This window comes from Sorex araneus, chromosome X (assembly GCF_027595985.1).
Source record: "Sorex araneus isolate mSorAra2 chromosome X, mSorAra2.pri, whole genome shotgun sequence".
NCBI classification, from domain to species: Eukaryota; Metazoa; Chordata; class Mammalia; order Eulipotyphla; family Soricidae; genus Sorex; species Sorex araneus.
In genome coordinates, this window is record NC_073313.1 from 191520413 (window position 1) to 191546303 (window position 25891).

General features: G+C 41.3%; 1 protein-coding gene across 4 annotated transcripts in view; it reads right to left on the minus strand.

Moving 5' to 3' along the window:
• Positions 1 to 25891, minus strand: part of ACVR1 (activin A receptor type 1) — a 139102-nt gene that overhangs the window by 46654 nt on the left and 66557 nt on the right. For all 4 annotated transcript variants that reach the window (XM_055123059.1, XM_055123056.1, XM_055123057.1 and 1 more), the window contains one exon: positions 9183 to 9256. In XM_055123059.1, the coding sequence (XP_054979034.1) occupies positions 9183 to 9249 (67 nt within the window). In that variant the 5' untranslated portion in view covers positions 9250 to 9256. The remainder of the gene's footprint in view (positions 1 to 9182; positions 9257 to 25891) is intronic.

A 25891-nucleotide genomic window follows, 5' to 3' on the forward strand; every position in this document is an offset into this window, starting at 1 on the left:
TAAAATGTAACACACTTAAGGAGATTGGCTCATTAGTCACAGACTACAGGTCTTAAGAGTCACCATGAGTCAGTTGAGTTTGGGTCATTTTGAACTTGTTCTCTTTTACCACTGAACCTATAGGAAGGCTCCCAGAAGCTGCACTAGGTAGACACATAAAGCATTTCTTCAAGAGTACTGTGGGGCTGGAACAATAGCACAGCAGGTAGGGCATTTGCCTTGCAGTGGCCAACCTGGGTTCGATTCCCAGCATCCTATATGGTCCCCCAAACACGGCCAGGAGTAATTCCTGAGTGCAGAGCCAGGGGTAACCCCTGAGCATTGCTGGGTATGACCCAAAAAGAAAAAAAAAAAAAAAAAGAGTACTGTGAACCAGAACTGATTTCTCACACAGACATTCCCGCCCCCACCATCGTTGTGGTACAGCACACCATTCCCAGCTTCTACAATAATCTTGAGCCTTGGCAGAAGAAAGGCAGCTAAATCTGAGCTGTGTCACGAGGCCCCCGGCTAGGGAGGGGGGATATCTAAACACACACCAAGGCAGGAGCCAATGTCCAGATTTTCCACAAATTCCCTTTGCCTTCTAGAGCGGCAGAGCACTGATGGCCTAAAGATAACCCAAGAATCTCCAAAGGGTCATTTTTAAATAGTAGCTTTAATACCCCCAGTCATTTCAGAAGTATTTCCTTCCAGAGCCTGCTTCCATCCACACTAGCGTGCCAAGCCTGACCAACAATGGCAAGCCCGCCAAAGAGATGAAAGCCCAGAAGGAAATGAAAAAAAAATCCCAAAGGGAAACAGGCAGCTCCTGACTTGCAGTAATTCTATTCCGTATCCACTTTTTGACGGCGGAGAAAGAATAATCAAGCAAAGAGACAACTTAGAGAGGTGATCTCCAGACTAGCGGGTGAAGAGCAGGTCAAAAACAAGATCAAACTGTTGCACTTAATGCCCACCCCACCATTCCTGAAAGAGACCACGAAAGTCATGGATGGTCACCCTCCAGGAGTCATGGAGGAAAGCATTTCACTCTAAAAGAAACAGAAGCCTCTCAGTCAAGCAGATGGTGGCTTGACTGAATGAGAACTGCAGAGTCTCAACACGCACACTCACAGCCACTGTGGCAACCCATTAACCACAAGGAACAAGTGCAACTGCTCAGTATCAAAAGCCTGTCGCTTTCTTTCCTTTCTTTTCTTGCTTTTTGTCCACGCTAACGTTCCCCCAGATCTTCCTGGGAACCATGAAAATCGACTCAGCCCTTCACCTAGACCACAGGCGCGTCCTCACGGTCCTGAAAGGCAGTTGGCCAGGGGCGGTGGATGAGGGACAGGTGCTCAGTGGGCTATTTTCAGTTGCTATCAGCTCCATCGGTGCCACACATGCTCAGAAGGCAGCCAAGTTTTAGTTCCATTTCAAACGCTGGCCAGCCAAGAGACATACACCTTTCAGAGCAGCCAGGGCCACCAGCTGCCCCCTGCTCCTCCCAAGACGCGAGCAATGAAGAGTGTAACCTGGCCAGCCAGCATGCCAGTGCGCGAGCTGTACCTCTCATTTCACTGCTGGGGTTATTCTGAGCTGGGCTTATTGACACTCCATGGTAACACAGGAACAAAGGGCTAGCTACAGGGATTTAAATGTCTTGCAAAAAGTTGCGAGAAAAGTCAGCAGCTCAGGCTTCTGTTCTCATACTAAAAGTTAGCAGTGGAACTGTTATTAGGTTATTGTTGTCTGCCACTGTTGGCATGATCATTGAAAAACTAATTTAATAAAGGCTTACTCTTTGAACGGTTTTGTTGTTGTTTGTTTTGTTTGCCACCATTAAGTTGCCATAGTCAGGATGGCTTTGCAAAGGCAGCATGTGGACCCGTCTGTCCCAACAGTGCAGGAGAATTGTTTTTCTCTCAGTCTTTATCTCTAATCTTGTCATAATCTATGATCCACTTCTACCACACAGCTCAAACTTTCACTAACCCTCACAGTCCTAGACAAACTCAAATACAAGACAAACACCTCCTGCATAACATCCTGCTACCAATCCCTTCTCGGTACTGTCTAATACTCTTTTTCCAAACACGATACATTGTTTTTTGTTTTGCTTTGTTTCCTTTTGGGACCACACCCAATGGAGACCAGGGGTTACTCCTGGTGGGCTCAGGGAACCATATGTGTGCCAAGATCGAACCTGGGATAGCCGCACACAAGACAAATGCCCTATCTGCTAAATACTATCACTCTGGCCCCCAAATACGTTCTATGAAAGGATATGATTTTCTATCATTTCCTCAGCCTAGATCAGTCCCTTCTTACCAACAGTATCTTTTGGTCTTGATCATTACCATAGCCATCATAATTTATTCATTCCTTTCTCAAATATTCACTAAGCACCAACCAGGGCCACTGGATGTTGAGTACCACCAAGTCTTGGCCACTCACAAATTCCTCATGACTAAACACACACACACACACACACACACACACACACACACACACACACGGAAGGACAGTAACACAAATGCAGCAAAAAAAGAAGTGCTGGCTTTGTTACTTTGCTCAGAAAGCTCTGATTCCCATGCGTGGCCAAGACCCTTCCCTTCTCTAGACTTGATTTTGATTAGGCACCATTTGACTCATAAAAATCCCTCTCTTTGAAAACCTTTGTAAAGTACAGGAACTAGTACATAATGCTAAAAAGCAGCCACAACTGTATGACTACATGCCTTCTGCAGTATTCTGTGCTTCACAGAATTCAGATTCTAAACTCCATGGACCCTGAAATCCCCAACTATCCTGAGTGAACCTGATTTTTTTTTCCCCTTCCATTCAAACCAACTTGCTACTGTAGGTACTAGAATTCAGAAGATGAAACAAATGAAGCAAAAGTAAATAAATAAATAAATAAATAAATAAATAAATGGGGCTATTCACTCCCTGTCCACCTCAAAACCAGTACTTGAATTACAAATACAGGCAGAGAACTAGAGAGATAGTAAAGGGTTGTTAAGGAACTTGCCTTGCATTTGGCAGACCCAGATTTGATCCCCAGCACTGCCAAGTGTGGCTTCAAACCCCACCCCAGCCCACGCCTGCAACAACAACAACAAAATACAAGGACACACAAGAGTACAAACGTCAGTGTGCATGCCTGGTACAAGCCCAGTATATCAATGTTTGGCTTCCAGCACCCCAAGGTTCCTGGGGTACAGCCCTGGAGAACCCCAACACCTCGGGGTTGGCCCGGGTATCCCCAGCACAGCAGGGTCAGAGCAGCCCCTCAGCCTTAGAACCTTGCACTGAACCAATGTCATGACTTGCTGAGAATCACTGATGAGACCCCAACAACTCCTAAACACTGCTTGGGAACCCTGCACCCCCCCCCCACAAACACACACACACGCTACAGAGGGTAAGGCAGTTTGCTCAGGCTAGAATGTGTGCTTTACATGCCCGAGGGACCACCCCCCCCCCCGACACACACACACACACACACAACAGAGGTGAGGGAGTTCGCTCACATGGCTAGAGTGTGTGCTTTACATGCCCGAGGCCCTGGTTTCCAAGCACCAATGGGAGCAACCCTTGAACCCTGGTGGGTCTGACCCCAAAACTGAAACTAGCAAGCAGAGGGCCTAGAACTTGGCTCTTGCCTTGCATTCATGAGATCTGAGTGTGATCGCCCCCACTGCAAAGGAAAAAAAAAAATTAAAAGATGCAGGCAGAGTTGTGTTTTCTTTACTCCTGGACAGATTTCTACTTAGGGGACTTACACCCTACTGTAGTCAAGGTTGACTCCTGGCTCTGTATTGGGGCATGGGCCTGGCTCTGCTGCGTGTGAGGCACCTCCACTTTGGACTAGCTCTCCAGCCCCTGGCTTTTCTGTCTTTAAGGTGAATCTCACCACCCTCACCCTAAGAGATACATCTCATTATTCCTTCATTCCTTCTCTCCTCGTTCCCCAAATAGATATCTCTGACAGCGCCTGCTCCACGCTAAGCCGTAACAAAAGAATCAGAAGCAGCGCTGCTGTGGCTCTAGATCCAGCTGATTAGAATCAAGCAGCAGCGGCTCCGGTGTTGTAGCCACGGCTGAGAGGGCACACACGTGAACTCTCCTCTTCCTGTGAAAGCACGGCTGGGAGGGACAGACAGGAGGCCCTGGCCACGCCACATGGTAAAAAATCAAATCAAAAGGCCTTGGACCAGTGTGACTGGAGTAAACGCCAAATGACCTCAAGTTAGCAGCCTGCACAGATCACCTGAGGGCAGCGGGGCCTTCTGGACACTGACTGGTCCCTCGAGAGTAGATTGAGTTGTCTCTTGAAAATTATGGATTATGACCTATTTGGAAATAGTGAAAATGATTCAGCAATTCAAAAAATTCAAGACATGCTTTTCTTTTTAACTAAAAAAACAAAACAAAAGCCTGAATTGAAGGGGGAGGGAGCTGCGGAAGAGGGATATATGAACACTGGTGGAGGATGGGTGTGGTACTGGAACGTTCTATGCATAAAACCTATCATTCACAGTATTGTAAATTACAGTGCCTAAAATAAATACCCTTCAAAAAAAACCTACCAGATTACCATATATTAAATAGTTCATGTGAATAAAATTCAATCTTCTTAAAAAAAAAAAAGAACAAGAAAACCGAATTTAAGTTTGAAAAGAAGTATATTAAATATAGTAGAGTCACTCTTCCATGAAATTTTCATTCCAGAAGTGTACAGGTCCTCATCTAAAGTGTTTCTGAATGTTGTACATTAGGTCCAACTCTTAAAATGTTCCTGGCTGAGTCACTTCATGCCGAGTCTTACACTTTCTTGGAATGGACTTGAGTTCTGAGTAATTATGACTGTTATATATAATCATTATCTACAGAAGCTTCCCTAAGGCCATGCCTGGCTGCTGAGAAAAGTTCCAGAGGGCAGTTAGCAGTGTTTGGGGGAGCTCCAAAGGAATTTTGGGTAGGGGAAGAAGGGATGTCCAAGACAGGTGTCAATCCCCCAGTGCTCAGGGCCCTGGGGCATTTCCAGCAATATGGACCGTGGGGTCAAAGGTACAAAGTGCCAAGGACCAAACCCTTGGCCTTCCACATGCAAGGCCTAAGCTCGAGGCCCTGAGCTCTCTCCCAGGTGCATGCAAACTGATCTTCAAATGTGTTTTGCTGTCCTCTGTATTAATTTTTATCTGACTAATAAGTTCTATATATGACACAGCTACAAATATGCTTCAGTTACTTTTCCATAAAGACAGGTAGCATCCATCTCGAGACCTTGCCTTGTGAGACACTTAAAGTTACTGTCATGCCCACACAACGGATCACAAGGTGAACATTAATAAGCTTGGATCTTGGAGTTGTTTTTTGGCTAGTCAATATCTGACTCTGAGAGAATTTCTGAGTCCTCTCCATATCTACTGCTACATATAAACAAATCAAATTCGAACATTTTAAAATATGACTTTAAAAGGGTGGTAGCTGCAGGATGAGTCAGCAGAGGAGCACATAGCTTCTATGTGCTGTGTAAGACCCTGGGTTTGATTCCCAGCATCCCCACCCCCGCCCCACCTTCCAAAACCGATGGCTGAATGTTGGCTTGAGTTTAAGAATCCATCACCTGCAAAAACATTTTCCAAGAAGGAAAGGCCGACAGCTTTGTCCTCACTCACCTTGCATGAAACCATCATCCTTTTGTTTGGTAAGAGAGTTTGATAACAAAAAAGCAGTCTCTTAAGAAAGTGCCAGACAGATGGCACGGGAGGCAAGGCACTTGCCTTGCATGTGGCTGTGATCCTGGTTTGAAACTCCAGCAGTACATATGGTCCCCTGCACACTGCCGGGTCACTCCCGAGCATAGAGCAAGAATAGCTTCTGAGCATTGGCCAGGGTGGCTGACACACAGTCCCCAACCCCCAGTCATTACCCCCTAAAAAAAAACGTGCAGCTTTATTAGATGTCAGGTTCTAGCTGAGGCAAATAGCTCACTTCATCTCTCTCCCGTGAAAGTCTCACTTGGTAACTTGTCGGTAAAAAATATTTTATTCTGAACAAAAGGAATAAATTAAAATAGCGGGGAAATGAGAGCAATAAATGTAATGCTAAGATGTTCCTCTTACATTCACTCACCCCTTCAAAAACTTTCAGAATCCTTGCTTATGAAGAACTCAAAGAAAGACTCATTCTCCACTCCCCCCACCCCCATTGGCAAAGAGGGGTACCTTTGTGGATGTTAACAAAAAGTCTATTGAAGTCAATCTCCTTCTTTCCCTCCCTTCCCATTGGATAATTGGGCTGGAAAGTCTGAGCGATGATGGTTTTGGAAATACTGAAAATCAAGTCAACACAGAAAATAACTTAGGATTTAGTGATCTTCTGTAGGACAGATCAAAATCTCCTGCAACAAAACTAGTTGTCTATTCTTCCAAGCTATAATAAAATCTAAATATGGCTTGCAAATTTAATAAAATGTGGATCATAAGAGCTTTGGAATATTTCTGAAGAAGCAATGTATCTTTTTACATACTGAGTCAGAGTTTATACCTGCTCATGGGGACAAAGGGAAAGCCAGAGTTCTGAAACAAAAATGGCCTGCCCCCAATTCTAAAAGAAAAAGTATTAGAGCATGATTAGTCCTATTAATGGGAAAGAAAGGGAAGGATATATGAATAACTAGGATTCAAGTGTTCCTTTCTGTGAGAGCAAATAAACTCTTCCTGCAGTTAGAGTTTTATATATAAAGAACATGATAAATATATACTGGTTTGAGACACAAGAGAAATTTTTAAAAATATATTTAAAAAAAATCCAGGTGAGGGGGCCACATCATTTGCTATGAGAAACTCTAACCTCCGTCACTCAAACAAGCAAGCTGGATTAAGCTGGATTCTAGCACGCACAGGCCACACATAATATAAATAAGGCAGTAATTAATTTAAGGTATCAAGAAATGCAAAATCCTAAAAGGATTAATAATGACTGAAAACCTATCACTCAAGTATTTCCCACAAGGTGTTGCCTGTAACCTTACATAAGAGTTTTAGTAAATTCAAAATTTAATGCCCCCAAAACCAACCCATTAGGGTAATCATTAAAATTATATAAAATAAAGTAGTAAACTAAAGGCCTAGCAGATATTAAACACGTGTTTAAAATTACCTGTTATCATCATCAAAGCAGTAGTAATGATACACGGTACTTTCAAACGCATTTGGAATATTTCTGACCTAAACACCTAAGGTCCCACAAAACCCGAGAAATGTTCTAAAAAGTAGACTTGTACTAGGACTAGAAAATGGTACTATGGGTAAAGTGCTTGCTTTACATGTAGCTGACCCAGGTTCAACCCCTGTCATGTATCATATGTACCCCCCAAAGCATTTCCAGGAGTGATTCCTGAGCACAGACCCAGGACTAAGCCCAGAATACTTCGAGGTATGGCCCTAAAACCAAAACAAACTAACAAAAAGTAGACTCATACTAGTCAAAGTACCAAAATTATTTATTAGGGGGGCTGGAGCAATAGCACAGCGGGTAGGGCGCTTGCCTTGCACGCGGCCGACCCAGGCTGACCCAGGTTCGAATCCCAGCATCCCATATGGTCCCCTGAGCACCGCCAGGGGTAATTCCTGAGTGTAGAACCAGGAGTAACCCCTGTGCATTGCGGGGTGTGACCCAAAAAGCAAAAAAAAAAAAAAAAACAAAATTATTTATTAGGGCCTGTTACTTTAAGTGCTACCATATCTTATCAGTATTTGAAAGACCAAGAGGAAGAAAAAAAAATTATACTAACCAACAAAATGTATTAGAATAAAATCTATGACTTTTTTGTTGTATCCCAACAATGTCACTTCGTTTCACTGAAGCACAACTGGGAATGTGTCATAACCTCAAGCATGGGTCGACTCCCCTTTTTTTGTTTTGGGCCATTCCTGGCAGTGTTTAGGATTTCTCAGGGCATCGTGCAGTGCCAAGATGGAACCCACAGATCCAGCATGGAACCCAACCCTCCTGAATTCTGAAACTTGATCATTTTTGTTTAGCACTAGACACCCTATGAGAACGAACAAAGATTTTCAGTTACATGGCCTATTGTTTACCTTTGGTTAAGTATTTTGTAATTAACATTTGCTTTATGACTAATGTTGAATGCATCAGAATCTACTCAATTACAATGAAAGGGGGCTACTGATGGGGGTTTTTCCCTCCCAGTTCTTAATAAACATGTAGAAACAAAGCATCTTTTCATAGAACAGGCTACTGACAGTTCACAAGAAATTGACTCACAGAGAGAAGACAGGACTAAAGCAACCACGGGTGTGATTAGAGCACTTTAGTGGCAGCACTCCCTGGAGAGTCCATATTTTAAAATAGCACATACATATTACATCTTACAAATAAAAAAAATGTGGTCTTTTTCCATATTTAAAAGTATCTGAATGGTGGTGGGATCTTTCCCATTTTAGCCAGACTAACTGGTTTCGCTACGCATCTTCACTGTGGCATTAAGAGGGCATTTGTGGAATTCTCTGGGAAGCTAAAGGCTAAAACCAGAAAAAAAAAAAAAAAAAACCAACCACCAATGGCCTGGTTGTTCATAATGCCCCCTTCCTTTTTTTTTATCCCCCATTCTTTCTTTACCGCCCCCTCATGTACATAATGCATTTCCAACACCAATTATTTTCCGGTCTTTTGCTTCTACCATGATTACACCACATGTCCACCCAGGACATCAAATGAAAACCAAGGTAGTCTTTAATATCAGAAGAAACTAATGCTATACCGAGGGAAGGGCATGGAGTCTCAAAGAACTATGATAAATGAATGTACGTATTTCATTATACATATGTGAAAACCTCCAGAATGCACAGCACTGAGACAACAGTAAGCTGTGGGTCATGATATGCCAGTATAGGTTTATTCGGTTTTACTGAAGTGGGAGATTTTTTTTAATCTAGTGGGGGATGTTGATAATGGGGGTGACTATGCATGTGTGGGACAATGGTTATCATAGTATCTTCCTCTCAATTTTGTTGCAAATCTCAAGAAATGCTTTTAAAGGTGAAGTTCAAATTTTAAAAAGGAGAGCAGGAGTCTTAAATCAAAAACAATTAAGATGAAACTAGTTTAAAGTCAAGTAATATAGAATATAATAATCCTACACTAAGTGACTAAGAGCCACTTACCTTCCATACTAGGGGAAGGGAAAGTAATCATCATTAACACAGGAAGAATCATCACTCCATCTACCATTGTACAACTGTGGAAAGAAAACAGACATAAGTTTAAAAAAATTAACAGCAGAAAGACAAATTAAATTTAGCAAACCATTTTCAAACTGCCATTCAAGACCTTTCCTCCAAATCTCTCTCGCATATGCTGCCTTATTTCTTAGTACATTTAAACATGTACCCTTTGCACAAATCTAAATAATCACCTTAAGAAGTCATTGGATTTACCTTCTACAGGTAGTCACTCTAAGATGACTTTCTTTCTCTAAAATCTACCCTCTTACAAAAAACTGAAGAAAGACATGAAAAATTCTCAGCTTTAAGACTACACATTCCTAAAGGATTTGGGGTTTGAATTTTTCTTATCTGATCAAATGCGAAATTGGCAGTAAATTTAAAACTCTGAGACATATGAATAGTCTGTTCTAACATGATGTGAAAGATTGCTTGACTGAATTATTAAAGCCAAATTACTATATTTGAGTCTATTCCTTTTAAAGTATTGGAGGTAAAGCAAACTACTTCATCCTATAGCCTAAAAAGGGCAAGGCAGGATGGGGGAAAAACCTATAACTTAATAACTCAGATCTGACATGGAAATGAATGCTTACATTAGTCTCAAATTTAACAAAGAATAGCCATAACCAAGACAGGAAGAAATTGGTAAGTCTATAACATATAAAATTATAACCCAAAAAAAAGTAAGATACCTGACATAAATTTTGAATTGCTATTATCACAAAACTACGTCAGCAGGAACTCAATTTTCTCAAGCTAAGAACTATGAAAAGTAACTTTTCATGTGCATAGTTTCTGTAAAATTTAGGAATATAATACACATTTGAGTCGACCAATGTTTCTCAAGATAAACGGAGTGTTTTTAATTAGACCTTTGACTGGCTGTGACTTTCTGGATGGTAAAAGAGAAAGATTTAATAAATAGGTTACTGTGCTAACTTACTTATACAGCTTTAAAGCAAAAATAAATAAGCCTGTTAATAACAGCTATACGATGAGAATATCTTCTCACCTATGTTCTTAAAATCAAATTCTTAAAATCACTTGACTACCTAGTCCATACCTCCCAACCTGATCTTACCACCACTCATTTGTATTTCAAATGAAATGCCTTCTCTAAATATTAGGTGAGGAAGGAGGGTACAAAAGACTTGGAAAACATTTTCTTAAAAGCCTGTGAAACTTTGATGAGACCCTTTAATTGTGGATGCTTATTACAGTAATAATCATTAATAGTTTTGTGTTCACATAGGAATTTTCTCTAGCAAGATCTTATTTCTGACATACAAATGCTTCATCACTGTCCTAATGGCACTCACAAGTAGATACTCATTCCTCCATCACCACCTTCTCTTTGTGTCTTTGAACATGCATACACTGTGGCTCCCTCTTCCTCCAAATGCCCTCTTTTTTAACCCGAATCCCTCCTGCTGTGTTTCAAGATCTAGTTCAAAAGGCAGGTGTGAGGCTAAATAACCATCTTCATCTGTAGTGATTCCAACCCCCTACTACTGGTCCAATTCCCATTAACTATCTCAGTCTATAATAGCACTTCTCTTGTCTCTTAAAATGGTACACACTCAAAGGTCATGCAAGAGAGATCACTAAAGTAGGGGATGCCAGTACAAACTCTTGATCTTTTAAAAAAAATGTTTTAATTAATAGAACCATACATAAAATGAGCCTTTATCTGATCTCTCTGATTTTCCCATCACACTCTAAAGAAACTGTATTTCAGAAAGAGTGGAAGGAACGTAATATAAAAGGACAGACATGGTTTATTATGAGCACAGCATACACTCCAGTTTTGAGGGTTACGTTACACTGACTAGTTATAATGGAAACAAGCACTTCCCAGCATTAAGTGCTCTAAGACCAATTAACTCCAGATTTTTATCAATGAAAGCATTAGAAGAAAGTAAAAAAACAATGAGGCAACAACTATATTCCTGTGTTTCATTGTTAATCACTATATTAGAGAAGCACAATTAACATTCAGTTCACAAACTAGATTGTTTAAAAATATTTGAAAAATGGACAGTATAGTAAGTAAGCACTGATACAACTGTGCACAACCGACACAGGTTCATCCCCAGTGTCATATATGGTCCCCTGAGCAATGCCAGGAGTGATCCCTGAATACTGCTGCGCATGATCAAAAAAAAAAAAAAAAAACCAACAAACCCCCTCCCATGTTCCCCCAAAAGAATTTGCATCCACCATATCACAAGCAGTAAACATCTAGAATGCCTTTGAATAAGATATCATGAGTATCAATCAATAACTTAAAATTTTCACCCTTAATCTTTTAGATTCCTGTTTCTATATATACTTATATGAACTTTTAACCAACATACATATTGAAGATGTAAGCCCAAAAAAATAAAAAGCCTTTAACTGACAGGAGATACCATCAAAAGCCTCTGAAAACCACTAAAACATCCTCAGTTTTGCCTTTGAATTCCCAGTTCTTCCTCAACTTATAACTTTTTGATCACCTACTGTGTACTAGGCACTAGAAATGTAAGAGGGTACAAATATACTGTCATGATCCTTATGATGATAACTGTAACGCCTCCACACCCCAGTTCTTCCCACTCTTTTGTCATTGAATTCTCTCAGACACTCCAACAACCATCCTCAATCTTTCCTGCCTTAGACAGCACAAGACTGCCCTTTTCCCAAAGTCCAGTCTAACATGTTGCTATACATCAACTGCCTAAGCCCTCACATGCCCTCATTACATGCTCACATACCACTCTGTTGATTTTCATCCCCCAAATGTATCATAATTAATAATTACATATTCATATGTATCTGTACTTTTGATTATCTGTTTTCCATACTCAACTGCAAACTATATGATGGCAAAATCGATTTTGTTCAATTCACTGACAGAGACAAGTTTGGTGCACATTTGATATTAGTTGAATTAGAACTTTCCCCTAAATCAGCCAGCTCAGTTTGCTTAAATTCTAACCAAGTAGCATTCTCCACCTGCCCCTCAACACACAAGCTCATACAGCAGGTTGCCAAACAATGCCAGTTTTCCAGCATCGTTTTTGTTATAATATAATAAGAAAGAAAGAATCTCAGGGACAGGATGTGACTTTGGTGTGGTGCAGCATAAACTGTGCATGTGTGAGGCCCTGGGTTCCATACAAACACTCCTCAAAACAAAGAGAACCCCAGCCAGGAATGAAACGATGTTATTCAGGATCTGCTTTTTGTTATATGTCATCCTGTTTAAACTCTCAGTTTCACCAACCTACTGATGACATTAGGTGGGGACTTTAATGTACATACCTGAAAAGGAATGACAGAATGAAGACATTTGTCATCTCTGTAACTTTAATCTCCAGAATTTCAGGCAATAATAAAAGTGAGCAGTTAACAAGCTCTGGGCTTCATAATTAAGAATCCTTTCACTATTTAAAAAAAAAAAAAACAGTCTAAAAGACAATCACCACTGGCATTTTTCCCCCGTCACAAAGCCAACAAATATGCATGCCCCAAAATACCTTTTAACAGGCTATTATTGCACAAGCTAAATTAAAATAATAATTTACGCTCATAAATAGGGGGGAGATGAGTTATAAATTCAATCCCCAAATATATCTACTATTATCTGCCAAAATTCTTTGGGAAAAAAAGGTGTCATTTACTGGCTGTCATATTTTCAATTGTCGAGAGCAGTTTCTCAACAGGAAGGGGGGTGCACCAAGAAATTTTAAAGGGACCACAGGTGAAAATGACATAAAGGGGGAATGGGTGTGTGCACCCCTTTGCGTCTGAAGCTCTCCTGGCTAACTTCACTCACATCCACAGGCCAGGAGAAAATGTAGCAGGAGATTAACGGGGCAACCCCCAGGACAGGGGTTCCATATAAAGGAAATGAGGTCAAAGGAGACCACAGTAGGGAAAAGGTTGAGAAACACTGATCGATAGCTGTTGAGCAGTTATTTCAGCAAGTAGTCTTCTATGGGGTAATTTTTTCCTATGAGGTTTTTCAAGTGCTTTATAGGTCTTTGATATTAACCCTTTGTCAGGTAAGTTAGATGAGTGAGAACTATTTTCTCCTGGCCTGTGGGTGAGTGAAGTTAGCCAGGAGAGGGACAGACACAAAATTGCAGAATGATCTCTCATATGTTATAAAGAAACATAGTGCAGGAATAATAAATGGCTAAAGGCTCTAAATAGAACCTCAAGACTGATCTACTGAACTGAGCTTATCAAGGTGATGGGGATATGAAGACACAGAGACAGTGGCAGAGGGGTGTATGGACACCCTGGAGAAAACGGTAATTATAGTATATGATTTTTTTTAAATGTTGTAATCGCATCCTTAAGAGGAAAGGGGGGGTGAGAGTACATAGAAAAGAGAACATCAGAATAAATTCCTGCTTATATTTTAGTTATAGTACTGCACTGCACTGTCGTCCAGTTGTTCATCCATTACTGTTACTGTTTTTGACATATTGAATACGCTACAGGTAGCTTGCCAGGCTCTGCTGTGCAGGCGGAATACTCTTGGTAGCTTGCTGGGCTCTCCGAGAGGGATGGAAGAATCGAACCCAGGTAGCCCACATGCAAGGCAAACGTCCTACCTGCTGTGCTATCACTCAATCCATTTTAGCTATAAAAAAAAGAAAAATCAAAATGCTAGATTCCTACTTTGAACACCCAATAATCTATTTTGAATTTTAAAATACATCTGAAAAATGTCTTTAGAAGTTAATTCAGGGGCTGAAGTGATAGTACAATGGGTAGGGCGTTTGCCTTGCAGAAGGCCAACCCGGTTTGATCCCCAGCATCCCATATGGTCCCCTGAGCACTTCCAGGAGTAATTCCTGAGTGCAAAGCCAGGAGCGATACCTGTGCATTGCCAGGTATGACCCCAAAAAAGAAAAAAAGAAAAGAAAGTCTATTTTCTACTTCTCTGCTCTCAAGTATTTTGGCTAAGGAGTTTCAGATAAACTGGGGGACAGGAGCAAGGGGAGCTATGTTGAAATGAGAACAGCCATGGTTGTAAAGTGCACAGATGCGGGGGCTGGAGCGATAGCATAGTGGGGAGGGCATTTGCCTTGCATGCGGCCGACCCGGGTTCGATTCCCAGCATCCCATATGGTCTCCTGAGCACCACCAAGGGCAATTCCTGAGTGCAAAGCCAGGAGTAACCCCTGTGCACCACCGGGTGTGACCCAAAAAGCAAAAAAAAAAAAAGTGCACAGATGCTTTCCTTTAATGACTTTCAAACTTTTGGGGTGACTGATGATTTTCATTCAGTGGCTTAGAGCACACTGCCTTGCATGCTTATGACTGAGTTCCATAGGCTGAGGAAAAGGAAGGAAATAGCACAAGCGAAAGAGAAACAAAAGTGGAGCGTCCTAGGCACTTCAGTGGCCAGTGGTGTGCAGTAAAGCTGTACAGCAATACCATAAACAAACACAACTAGTAACTCTAGTACCTACACTCTCATGTAAAACATAGGAAAAAACAACTGAGTTCAACCTCTAGTGCTGCCATGTACACGGCACATTCTACTAAAGGCTCTGCTGCTCTCTGCTCTCTCTGGCAGCTTTGGTGTCTGAGATTCTCAGCATGGAAAGTGATTTCTGGCCTGCAGAAGAAGTGTGCAAGAATCAAAACTAAAGGACATAAACCCCAAAGAACAACTAAAAGACATGTGAGCACCATAGCTATTATGTGGAAAGCAAGGTATGAGAATAGCACTTCCACTCACATTGAACACCTATTTATGCATAAGCAGAACTTACTGGTACCTGAATTTACTGGCATCCCCAAAGTACCCCACAATTAAAGGTGTGAACATCTAACAACCATACATATATGGGACCCTGGTCACAATAAAATAATAATAAAGGAAATATAAGAATATTTAAAAGGCCAGGCAGATAGTACAGTGGGAATGGTGTTTGCCTCAAACAAAGCTGACCAGGGTTTGATCCCTGACACTGTATATGGTTCCTTGACCTTCACCTCAGGCATGATTCCCGAGCACAAAGCCAGGAGTAAGCCCTGAGCATAGTCAAGTATGGTCCAATAAGAACCCTTAAAAAAAAAAAAGTATTTTCATTTTCTTGGAATTATTGACTACCCTAAGGAGTTTACCTATGTAGATTATATCTATCAACATTTATTAAAAATTAACATGGGGAATTTCTTAAATACCTTTTTCCTTTTTTAATATAAATTTATTTTAAAGAACTGTTATAGAACCATGTTTTCAGAAGGAAATCTGTTGTGAGAAAAAGTGGTGGGGGCCAGAGCAATAGTATAGTACAGTGGTTAGGGCATCTGCCTTGCATGCGGCTGACCTGGATTCAAACCCTGGCATCCCATATGGTCCCCTGAGTACTACCAAGAATCATTCCTGAATGCAGACACAGGAGTAACCCCTGATCATCATCAGGTGTGCCACCCCCCCCCCGAAAAAAAAAAGAGAAAAAGAAAAAGTGGTGTTGTTTTTGCAGGGTTCTTTTTGGGGGCCACACCTGGCAGTGTACAATGTGCCTATGTGGTATTGGGAATCTAACCTGGATCAGCTGTGTGCAGAGCAATTACCTTATTCACTGTATTACCTCTCTGGGTTGTTTTGCATTTTTTTTCGAATCTCCCTGTTTAGCTTGGTAGAAGCTAATTGATGTTTTGTATTCAGTATATTAGGACAAGCTGTACTGGTTGAAGCATATGCAGAAAACCCAGCCTTATACATACATGTTATTGGAAGAAGGACCTTGCAGAATACCTGTGAAAGTGTTCAAATTCAGAGAATCTTGGACCCCACAGCAGAGAACCACCGCCTTCCTCTGTCAACAGTCTGTCCTTCTACCATACCAGACACCAGATGGTACCAGATCTTTTAGGTGGAGCATTTTTACCTGATGCCTAACAAAAATGTTTCTCTTCCCAGGTTTACTAACATCAAGAAGTCAGTAAGCCAAAGAAATAAGCATTAGATTTCATTTTAATGTAGGACTTGCATTTGATAGACTTTTATTTTACTATTGTTTCTTTTTCTTTTAAATGAGACAAACCTGTGATAAGGAGGCAATTTAACTACTCCTCCACTGTAGGTTCAACAAAATGCTTATATGATGTGCTATAGGTGCTATAGTCAAATCCTTGATAATCAAAGGCCACTGGGAATTATAGGATATTAAGCAAAGGGTTCAGGGCATTATTTCTGCATAAACCACTTACTTTTTGCTCTCAGTCTGATGGCTTAAACTTCAGACACAAGGAAAATAACTATTCCAAATAAGAATAGGCAGCCTCACCTCCAGACTACAGCACCCGGTTAACTACAGCACCCTGTTTAAATCAGGTACAATGTCCAAGGCCTACCCTCCTGGAGAAATATTCATATGGTATTTCACTTTAAAAAAAAAAAAAGAGACAGCATCAGGACACACTGGAACCACTTTCCAAATCCCAGGACACTTTTCAAACTCCATTTATAGACCAAACTGATATTCAGTGAAGTAGCTAGCGTTTAGCTCAATTCCTAACATCTGTGGGCTTGAGACCAAGTTTGGCACTTCTTTTGCTCATCACAATTTTACAGTTGGATAAAGTCACACATATACTGCAATGCATTACCCCCAGCCCACCCACCCCCAAAATTCCAAAGCATTTTGATATTAACTTTGCAATTCATATTTGGCAATCTAGCTGATAATCTATTATAAGAACGCAGGATACTTCTAAATTCTAGTTTTATCAAAGCTTATAATTCATTATCCATGATACTGAGGATGAAGGGAAAGTTGAAAAATGAACACTAAGATGCCTTCCCATTGCTACAATATGTTCATTTGTCTGGCCTGGTGGCCTACATTCCTTTGGTTTATCCATTTGTTCAACACATAATTTACTGCCCAGATCACTACCTACTCATTCAACAGGCATCTGCTTGAGACTATAATCATTTCAACTCGTAACATTCTCCAAGTTAGCATGAATTTTGACTGATAGGATGTACATTCACCTATTACTATTTTAACTGACCTTTCCACCATCCACATAAACTCTCATGTATGAGGGTTAACTTTACACTGTCGATGCTGCAGCTTCCATGAGACAAAAAAAAAAAAAGCATTTGTTTTATATCAACAGTAGAGAATTAAAAAAAGGGGGGGGGAGAGAGGAATAATTCTGCTTTCTCTCTGTGTATCTGTCAACATTACACTGACATCACCCTAACAGCAGTGACAAGTATTAATCAACCAGGTACCTTGCTTAGGGATCATATGCAGTATCTCATTCAATTTCTCTCCCACAAACACTCTAAAGTAGTAATATTAACCTCCTAAGAAAATGGGTGGATAAAGTAACATGTTCAAGGACACAAGACAAAATCACCTGACTAGAGTCCACTCTCCCAACCTTCATTAAATTAGCCATCCATGGCATTCTGCTTTTGTCATCTTTAACTTTTTCTTAGATCTCTACATATTCTAAACTTGAACCATCCTTATTTTCCTCTTAGGAAAAAACCTTTATTCATAGGTATGTGGGCAACCTTTCAATTATGCTGTCTTTCTATATCTCTCACCTTAAAATAAAATTGCATATGTTCTATAAACTCAGATTATTTCTCTCTCCTACAGCTCCTCATGGCACAGAAAAAAATACCTAGATATCAAGGAAATAAATAAGTGTCCTTACCAGCATCTCAAGTGGTTTCTATCTATCCATCATCCCCCACCCCCACTCTTTCCTTCTCTTATAACTCACACTTCAAAATGAAGACAGAAAATAGTGTAAGTCCATCAAAAAGAACAAGAACAACCAGTGTGGGTGCAGATGTGGGAAAAAGAGACTCTCATTCATTGCTGGTGGGAATATTTACTGGTCCAATCTTTTTGGAAAACAATATGAACACGCCACAAAAAACTAGAAATTGAGCTTCCAAATGGCCCAGCAATACCACTTCTGGGAATATATCCTAGGGATGCAAAAAAAGCACAGTAAAATGACATCCGCACTTGTATGTTTACTGCAGCACAGTTCACAATAGCTAGAATATGCAAACAACCTAAGTGCCCGAGAACAGACAACTAGTTAAAAAAACTATGGGACATCTACACAATAGAATACTATGCAGCTGTTAGAAAAGATGAAGTCATGAAATTTGCTTATATGTGGATAGACATGAAAAGTATCCTGCTAAGTGAAATGAGTCCGAAAGAGTGGGACAGACATAAAATGACTGCATTCATTTGTAGAATATAAAATAACATCATATGAGACTAACACCCAAGGACAATAGAGACAAGGCCAGAAGGATCATGCCATGGTTTGGAAGCTTGCCTCATGTGCCTGGAGAGAAGGCAGTTGGGATAAGAAGGGACAACTAAGTCAATGATGATTGGAGGGATGGCTCTGGATGGGAGATGTGTGCTGAAAGTAAACTAAGGACCAAACATGATGGCATCTCAGTATCTGTATTGCAAATCATGATGCCCCAAAGTAGAGAGAGTAAGAAGGAAGGTAACTGCCATGGAGGCAGGGGCTAGGATTGGGTTGGAGTGGCGGGAAAAATATTGGGACACTGGTGATAGAAAATGCACACTGGTGGAGGGATGGATATTTGATCACTGCGTGGCTAAGACTCAATCATGAAAGTTTTGTAACTATATCTCATGGTAATTCAATTAAAATTTTTTTTAATTAAAAAGAATTTTTTTAAAGAAGAAAAAGAAAGAAATGGGTGTAAGTTAGCCACATTATGGGACAAGGTTTGACTCAGAAAGACAAAATCTAGACATACAATTTGAGGTAAGTATATATACAACAGCCATCTCCAAAAGGAATAAAAATTCATCACATGACAACAGGTATGTGTCTCCTATGCTTGTATGCTTTGTATGCTTGCTAGACAAGAGATAGCCCAAGAACAGCTTGCTCTAAACTACCTGCCTGGCCTTGCAGAGAGGCAAAAAAGGCAGTTATATCAGGAGGGAGGGAGGGAGAGAGGGAGAGAGGGAGAGAGGGAGAGAGGGAGAGAGGGAGGGAGGGAGGGAGAGAGGGAGGAAGAGAAAGGAGGAAGGAAAAGAAAGAGAAAAGAAAAAGGAAAAGCTAAAACAAAGTTATACTATAAAAATTAAGTTATGGGCGCTAGAACGATAGCACAGTGGGTAGGGCATTTGCCTTGCATGTGGCTGGCCTAGGTTCAATTTCCAGCATCCCATATGGTCCCCCGAGCACCGCCAGGAGTAATTCCTGAGTGCATGAGCCAGGAGTAAACCCCTATGCATTGCCTGGTATGACCCAAAAAGAAAAAAAAAATTAAGTTATGGTCTTTTTTTCCAATTCACAAATGATCTGTTAAATATATATTTAATACCACACTTTGTCTGAACTGGCAATGTACAAGTTGTCAGGGTTTGGTTTTATATAGACTTCACGGCTGCTGGAAGGTTTCTGGTGGCATGTCACTTTCAGAATATTAGCATGCAATTTGATCTTTCGTGATAGATGGATACAAATAGTTCTTGGACAAGTCCTATAGAACTGAAACCCAGTCCCCAGATCCACTCATCTTGGAGTTAGTGGTAATAATTACAGGTTATTTCAGCAAAGAGTTACCACCAACAACAATCTTGCTGTGACAGATGGACCCACGAAGAATATGGTGTGAAAAAGGAAGGGAGGAAAACAGTACCATTCTTAAAATGATGGGGGTAAGAGGTGTGGAGAAAAAGCTTTATTTTTTTTTTAATTACATGAATGACTTAAGTGAGGCTACTCTGTAAGAACAAAAGAATCTCCAGTAAATTTAGCTTAATTGTATCACTGTCACTATCACTGTCATCCCGTTGCTCATCGATTTGTTCGAGTGGGCACCAGTAACATCTCATTGAGAGACTTATTGTTACTGTTTTTGGCATATCCAATATGCACAGGTAGCTTGCCAGGCTCTGCCACGCGGGCTCGATACTCTCGGTAGCTTGCCGGGCTCTCCGAGAGGGGCAGAGGAATCTAACTCGGGTAAGCCATGTGAAAGGCGAACACCCAACCGCTGTGCTATCGCTCCAGCCCAGCTTAATTGTATACATCATGAAATTGACCTACACCCCTACAATAAATACAAACAATAAAAATAAGCTAAGCTTCTGCCATTCCAATATTCTGATCAACCCCTGCCCTCACCCATATACCTTAATGATATGTACAGACTAGTTTTTATTTCAACACACTTGACTACATGAAAAATGTCCCTCCTTTCCTACTTCATTCCCTTTGTATCAAATAGCCATGGCTTCCCTGCTGTATTCAGTTGATAGGACCCCATAACTTCCCAGCTGTTTTGTTACACTTTCCCAGGCACCTGAGGATTAAATAATCTTCCCCCTCCACTTTACAGAGAGGGTGTGAAACAACTGTTTTACCTATTAGTAAGAACCATGCTATTCCCCCCCACCACCCTCTTCCACACACTTAGGTACCTTAAAATCTATTTTTAAAAACCATACTTCCTTTCCAAAAACTTTGATTTAGATGGTGTCTCATTTTCAACACTGCCTGAAGTTGCCCCTTAGACCTATAAGCACAGGCCCTTTGAAACCTTTCTCTCTAGCCATGATTTTGTTTCTGGTACCTACTCTCTACCTCAACTGTCCCAGATCTAAAGTTAATAGAATTAACCTAGAATAACTGGGAAAGACAAGTGAAGAAAATGAAAGAAATATAACATGTTTCTTTCTTTTTCCTTTAAAGAATGTATTTCTGTGAAAGTAAGAAATAAAACACCCTTTCTACCCTATCCTGATACATCTTCCACCTCATTCCACCCATACCCAAGTCCATTTCTGCCACAGACCTCCCTATCCTTGGCCCTACATTGCACAACCCTGTCCTATCTCCTTCAGAGCAAGAAACACCATGTGGAAAGTGTCTAACTTTACTGACTTTGTTTTTTATTGGCATGGCCTCTTATCCCACTCCTCCTTCCCCGATACACTGAATCAGAAGCAGCACTGGAGTCAGGACCTGTCCCAGAACTGGTTACTTTGGCACATCTGGCTCCTAGTGAACACAAAGTAGAAATGAAAACTTCTTTGTCTTGAGCTCTTAGCCTATTCTACAGTGGAATTCCGGTAGGGAGAGAAAAGAGAGGTTTAGGGCGTTTATAGACCCCAGAAAAAAAAAATGACTGGGGATTGATGAATCTGGGGTACTCCATGTCCTCAATTTAATATAGTAGCAACTGGGCATCTGAGATCAATTAAAACATATTATTTGTAACTTGGATTTCAGTGTTCAGGGGTGTCATCCAAGAGGAGCAGCCAAACAAAAAGATGACTGGCAGACTCTGGGTGTATCGGACAACTCCCTGGTGGACAATATCCCATTTGGAAAGGACAGCTTGCATCTCCAGTTGCAGACACCAGCTGATCCACTCGCAGCCATCCCCAGTGACCTCTGAGATCGTTTCTGGAGCTTGAAAATACAAGCCCGACAAGTCAGAAATTGACGTATTATCTCCGCCACCCCCATCCCAAGTCTTCTAGCAGTTACTGACGCTATTTGGAAAGCCATACTTCCCTGTCTATTAATAACCTCCAGAAAGAACCCGAAGGAAGTGTCAAGAGAAAAACAGATCTGGCTGATGGAAGCCAAAGATTCAATCAGAGGTTATAATTAACAATTAATACATCTGAAGAAAAAGTAAGTTGTAACATCTTCTGTATCATACATTATCTATTCAGAAGACTTAATACAAAACTCTTAGCCAATGAATTCAAGACATATGGAGTAAGTACACTGGTCTTTACAGAACAGAAGTCTTTTGAAGACCCCGTGTCTACTGAAATATACCAGCACCAGCAACCAACAGTATCTGTTCATCAATAATTTCAGGAAATTTTGCCTTTAAAACTGTTATTACTAACCCTTTTTTTGGTTGTTTAAGCCATTAAGTTTCTCCAGGTGACATCTTAAATAGCTAGCTAGCGACCAAATCATTCTACTATAAAATGGAATGAGTAATTACCATAACTCTTTAAAAAGACTCTCTTTAGTGGTCCTCCTTCTCTCCCCTCCCCCAACTAGAATGCAATTAATGGAATTCTCTCACAACTTAGCTTGAAATAAGCTTTTGCCAGTCGAGCAGCTAAAGCAGAATCAGATAATTGTGGTATGACTCAACAAACGCACAGCTGTTCATTTAAATATATCCATCAAAAGTATAAATATGATCATGAGAAAGAAAATGAGCTCGGTACACAGGTTCAGTGCACAAGCCGAACAGGCTAGCACTGAAGTAACCACAACAGAAACAAGGAGATAGGGAGAGGGAGCTGGGAAAGGTTTTGCACAGAGCCAGTGGGAAACCCAAAGACCCACCCACCCCACCCAAAGCACCCTATGGAAGAAAACCAGGAAAATTCACAGTAAAAACAAATTTACTCTATAGGTAGAGAGGGAAAAAAAATGTAGGAATGAGATGAAACTCCTCAGGAGACAGGCAGAAAACCAAGTGGGTAGAAATGGTGAACCTGGCCTGCATTAAAAACAAAGCAAAACTGAGACCCTGAGGCAGAGGGAGAAAAAGTGGGTGGAACAAGACTGTTACCTCAGTCCTCTCTCTGCAAACTTCAGACTGTGATTACAAAATCACAAACATAGGGGAATTCCTCAGTCAGTCAGTCTTGTAGGGGAAAAAAAAAAAAAAACTAGAAAATACCACTTTATACCAGGCAAACCCTTTCAGAGGTTCCCTACAGAAGAGAGCTTCACTGGAATGAATAAGTAAAAAGAGGGAACAGAGAAAGAGAAAACAATAGGAAACATAATGTTCTGAACCCAAGAATGTAGATTAGAGAAAACAGATCCTCCATCCCTTCTGCTTTGAGACCATCAGAACAGAAGAACCAGACATGAAAGGCCTGAGGGTCTCTCCTCTTTTGCAACTAATTCAAAATAATAACAAAAACAAATCTCATCAGGATGACAACTTTCAAGCCCTCATAGGGCCATCAAAAATTAAACTGCTGATGGTGTTGGAATATTGCATGACTGAAACCCAACCATGAACTTTGTTACTGTGTATCTTCTCGTGAGTAAATTGTCACTGTCACTGTCATCCATTCCTCATCCATATACTCAAGCGGGCACCAGTAACGTCTCCATTGTGAGACTTGTTGTTACTGTTTTTGTCATATCGAATACGCCATGAGGTGCTTGCCAGGCTCTGCCGTGCCAGCAAGATACTCTCGGTAGCTTGCCAGCTCTCTGAGAGGGGCAGAGGAATCGAACCCGGGTTGGCCGAGTGCAAGCACAGCCCTACCCGCTGTGCTATCTATCACTCTGGGTGAGTGAATTGAAAAAATAAATAAATAAATTCTTCCCCCAAATTTTCCCTCTAGAGTGTGGGCCCGAGGCTCAAGGCTAGCCTAACAACTCAGGCTCTATTCATTCTCATAGAGAACCATTTCTGCTCTAGCCACTGACAGGCAAACTTCTCAGGGTGTTAAAAGCAACAACCTACTTTAACAATCACCACCTCCCTCAATCCCAGATCCTCCCCTGTCTCTATTACCTTGGTCCACCTCAGAAACATCCTCGAACACAGCTCCTCCACCTCCTTCCTCCCATCCCATCCTCTAGCTGCAGGATTCTGCCCCACTTAGTCACTGAACTCTGTTTCAGATGATCACAACGCAACTCTAAGGTCATTCTAAATGTCTTACCTCTATAAACCTTTGTTTATTCTTCAGATTTGCAGGGGAGCTGCCATAATACAGATTCCCAAGGCTCACCCCCAGAGACGTCAATTAGGTGGACCTGAGATGAGGCCTCAGGACCACCCCTCCACACACACAGCCCCCACGAACTTCAGGTGATGCTGAGAAAGTGGAGTGGTCCCTCTCATCCATTCTGCAGCAAGACTGTAATGAGGAGTCTCTTCAGTCACTCACTCCTGAAATTATGGCTTCCCTCATCTATCCTTTTCACTCAAGAATTATCCAGTTGCTTAGAATTATCCAGCTACTGAGCCATGGCCCAAATATATCTGCTGTTTTTTAAGTCATTGTTCTGCTCTTTGTCTAATCCATCCTTGTTACCTTCTTCCCCTGGTGTATGTCCTTGTCTTTCAGTGTTTGTAAAAGAAAACTGTTGAAAATCTTTTATTTCAGATATATACATATATATCACTGTATCACTGTCATCCCGTTGCTCATCGATTTGCTTGAGCAGGCACCAGTAACGTCTCCGTTGTGAGACTTGTTGTTACCGTTTTTGGCATATCGAATACGCCATGGGTAGCTTGCCAGGCTCTGCCGTGTGGGCGGGATACTCTCAGTAGCTTGCTGGGCTCTCCGAGAGGGACAGAGGAATCGAACCCGGGTTGGCCGAGTACAAGGCAAATGCCCTACCCACTGTGTTCTTTGGTCTAGGGGTATGATTCTCGCTGAGGGTGCGAGAGGTCCCGGGTTCAAATCCCAGATGAGTCCTGTTTTTTACCCACCAATGTATTTTTTGACTCTCTACTCATTTTGAACTGTGTGTGTATAACGTGGAAGAAAAGGAGTGAGTTACCAAGATGGATTCTAACTCCATCATCCCCACTTCTGGTGAGCCAGAAAGTTGTCTGTGGAATCAAGGAGATAAAAATGAAAAAGAGAAGGTTTGATAAGAACTTTATAAACTTAGATTGACTTGAAAATATCAACATGAACTCATAAAGCATTTCTTATAAATGACTCCTCTGTTCACAAGACTAAAAACAGAGAAGAACAATCTTGGGCCAAGGACCATTTCAGAATGAAGACGTTTCTATTAACTTCAACTTCTTTGCTGAATATGGAAGTTAAAAAGGCAAGTTTTTGAACAGATAGGCTTAGAAGGAAATGTAGAAATCCAATAATTCTGGAGATGGGGGGTATTGGTGAGTATATATCCTCAGCAAAGGAACCAAACAAAAAGAGATAAACTTTGGGGCTGGAGCAATAGTATAGCATGTAGGGCATTTGTTTTGCACACGGCCAACCCAGGTTCAACTCCCAGCATCCCACATGGTCCCCTGAGCATCACCAGGAGTAATTCCTGAGTGCATGAGCTGGGAGTAACCCCTATGCATCGCCGAGTATGACCCAAAAAAGAAAAAAAAAAAAGGAGAGATCAAGTTTGTGTCCACCAAAACCAGCACACGGCAATGACAGACAAGAATGTGCAAGAATACCTAGATACTACAGGGGTGAAGACACTTGCCTGGCACGCAGTCACCCCCATATGGAACCATATGTGGTTCCAAGTTTAATCCTTGGAATCATATGTGGTTCCAGGATTAAACTTGGAACCACATATGATTCCCCAAAGAATTAACTATCAGGAGAGATAGATCTCTGAGCACAGAGCCCGGAGTAAGCACCTGAACATCTCAGGGTTTAAAAAAAAAGGGGGGGGGGGGGAGAAAAGTCTAGGAAGATCGCTTTGTGGTCAAGATCTCATGAAAGCAAATAACAGGCCCTGTGTTTGATTCCCATCAACACCTGGTCCAACACAGCACCACCAGGTACAGCCCTAGAGGCCCCAAGCAACTGCAGGGTGACTTGGTGGTGTTCAGCACAGCAAGATCCAAACAGCAGCACATTCTTGGGTCACCACATTGAATA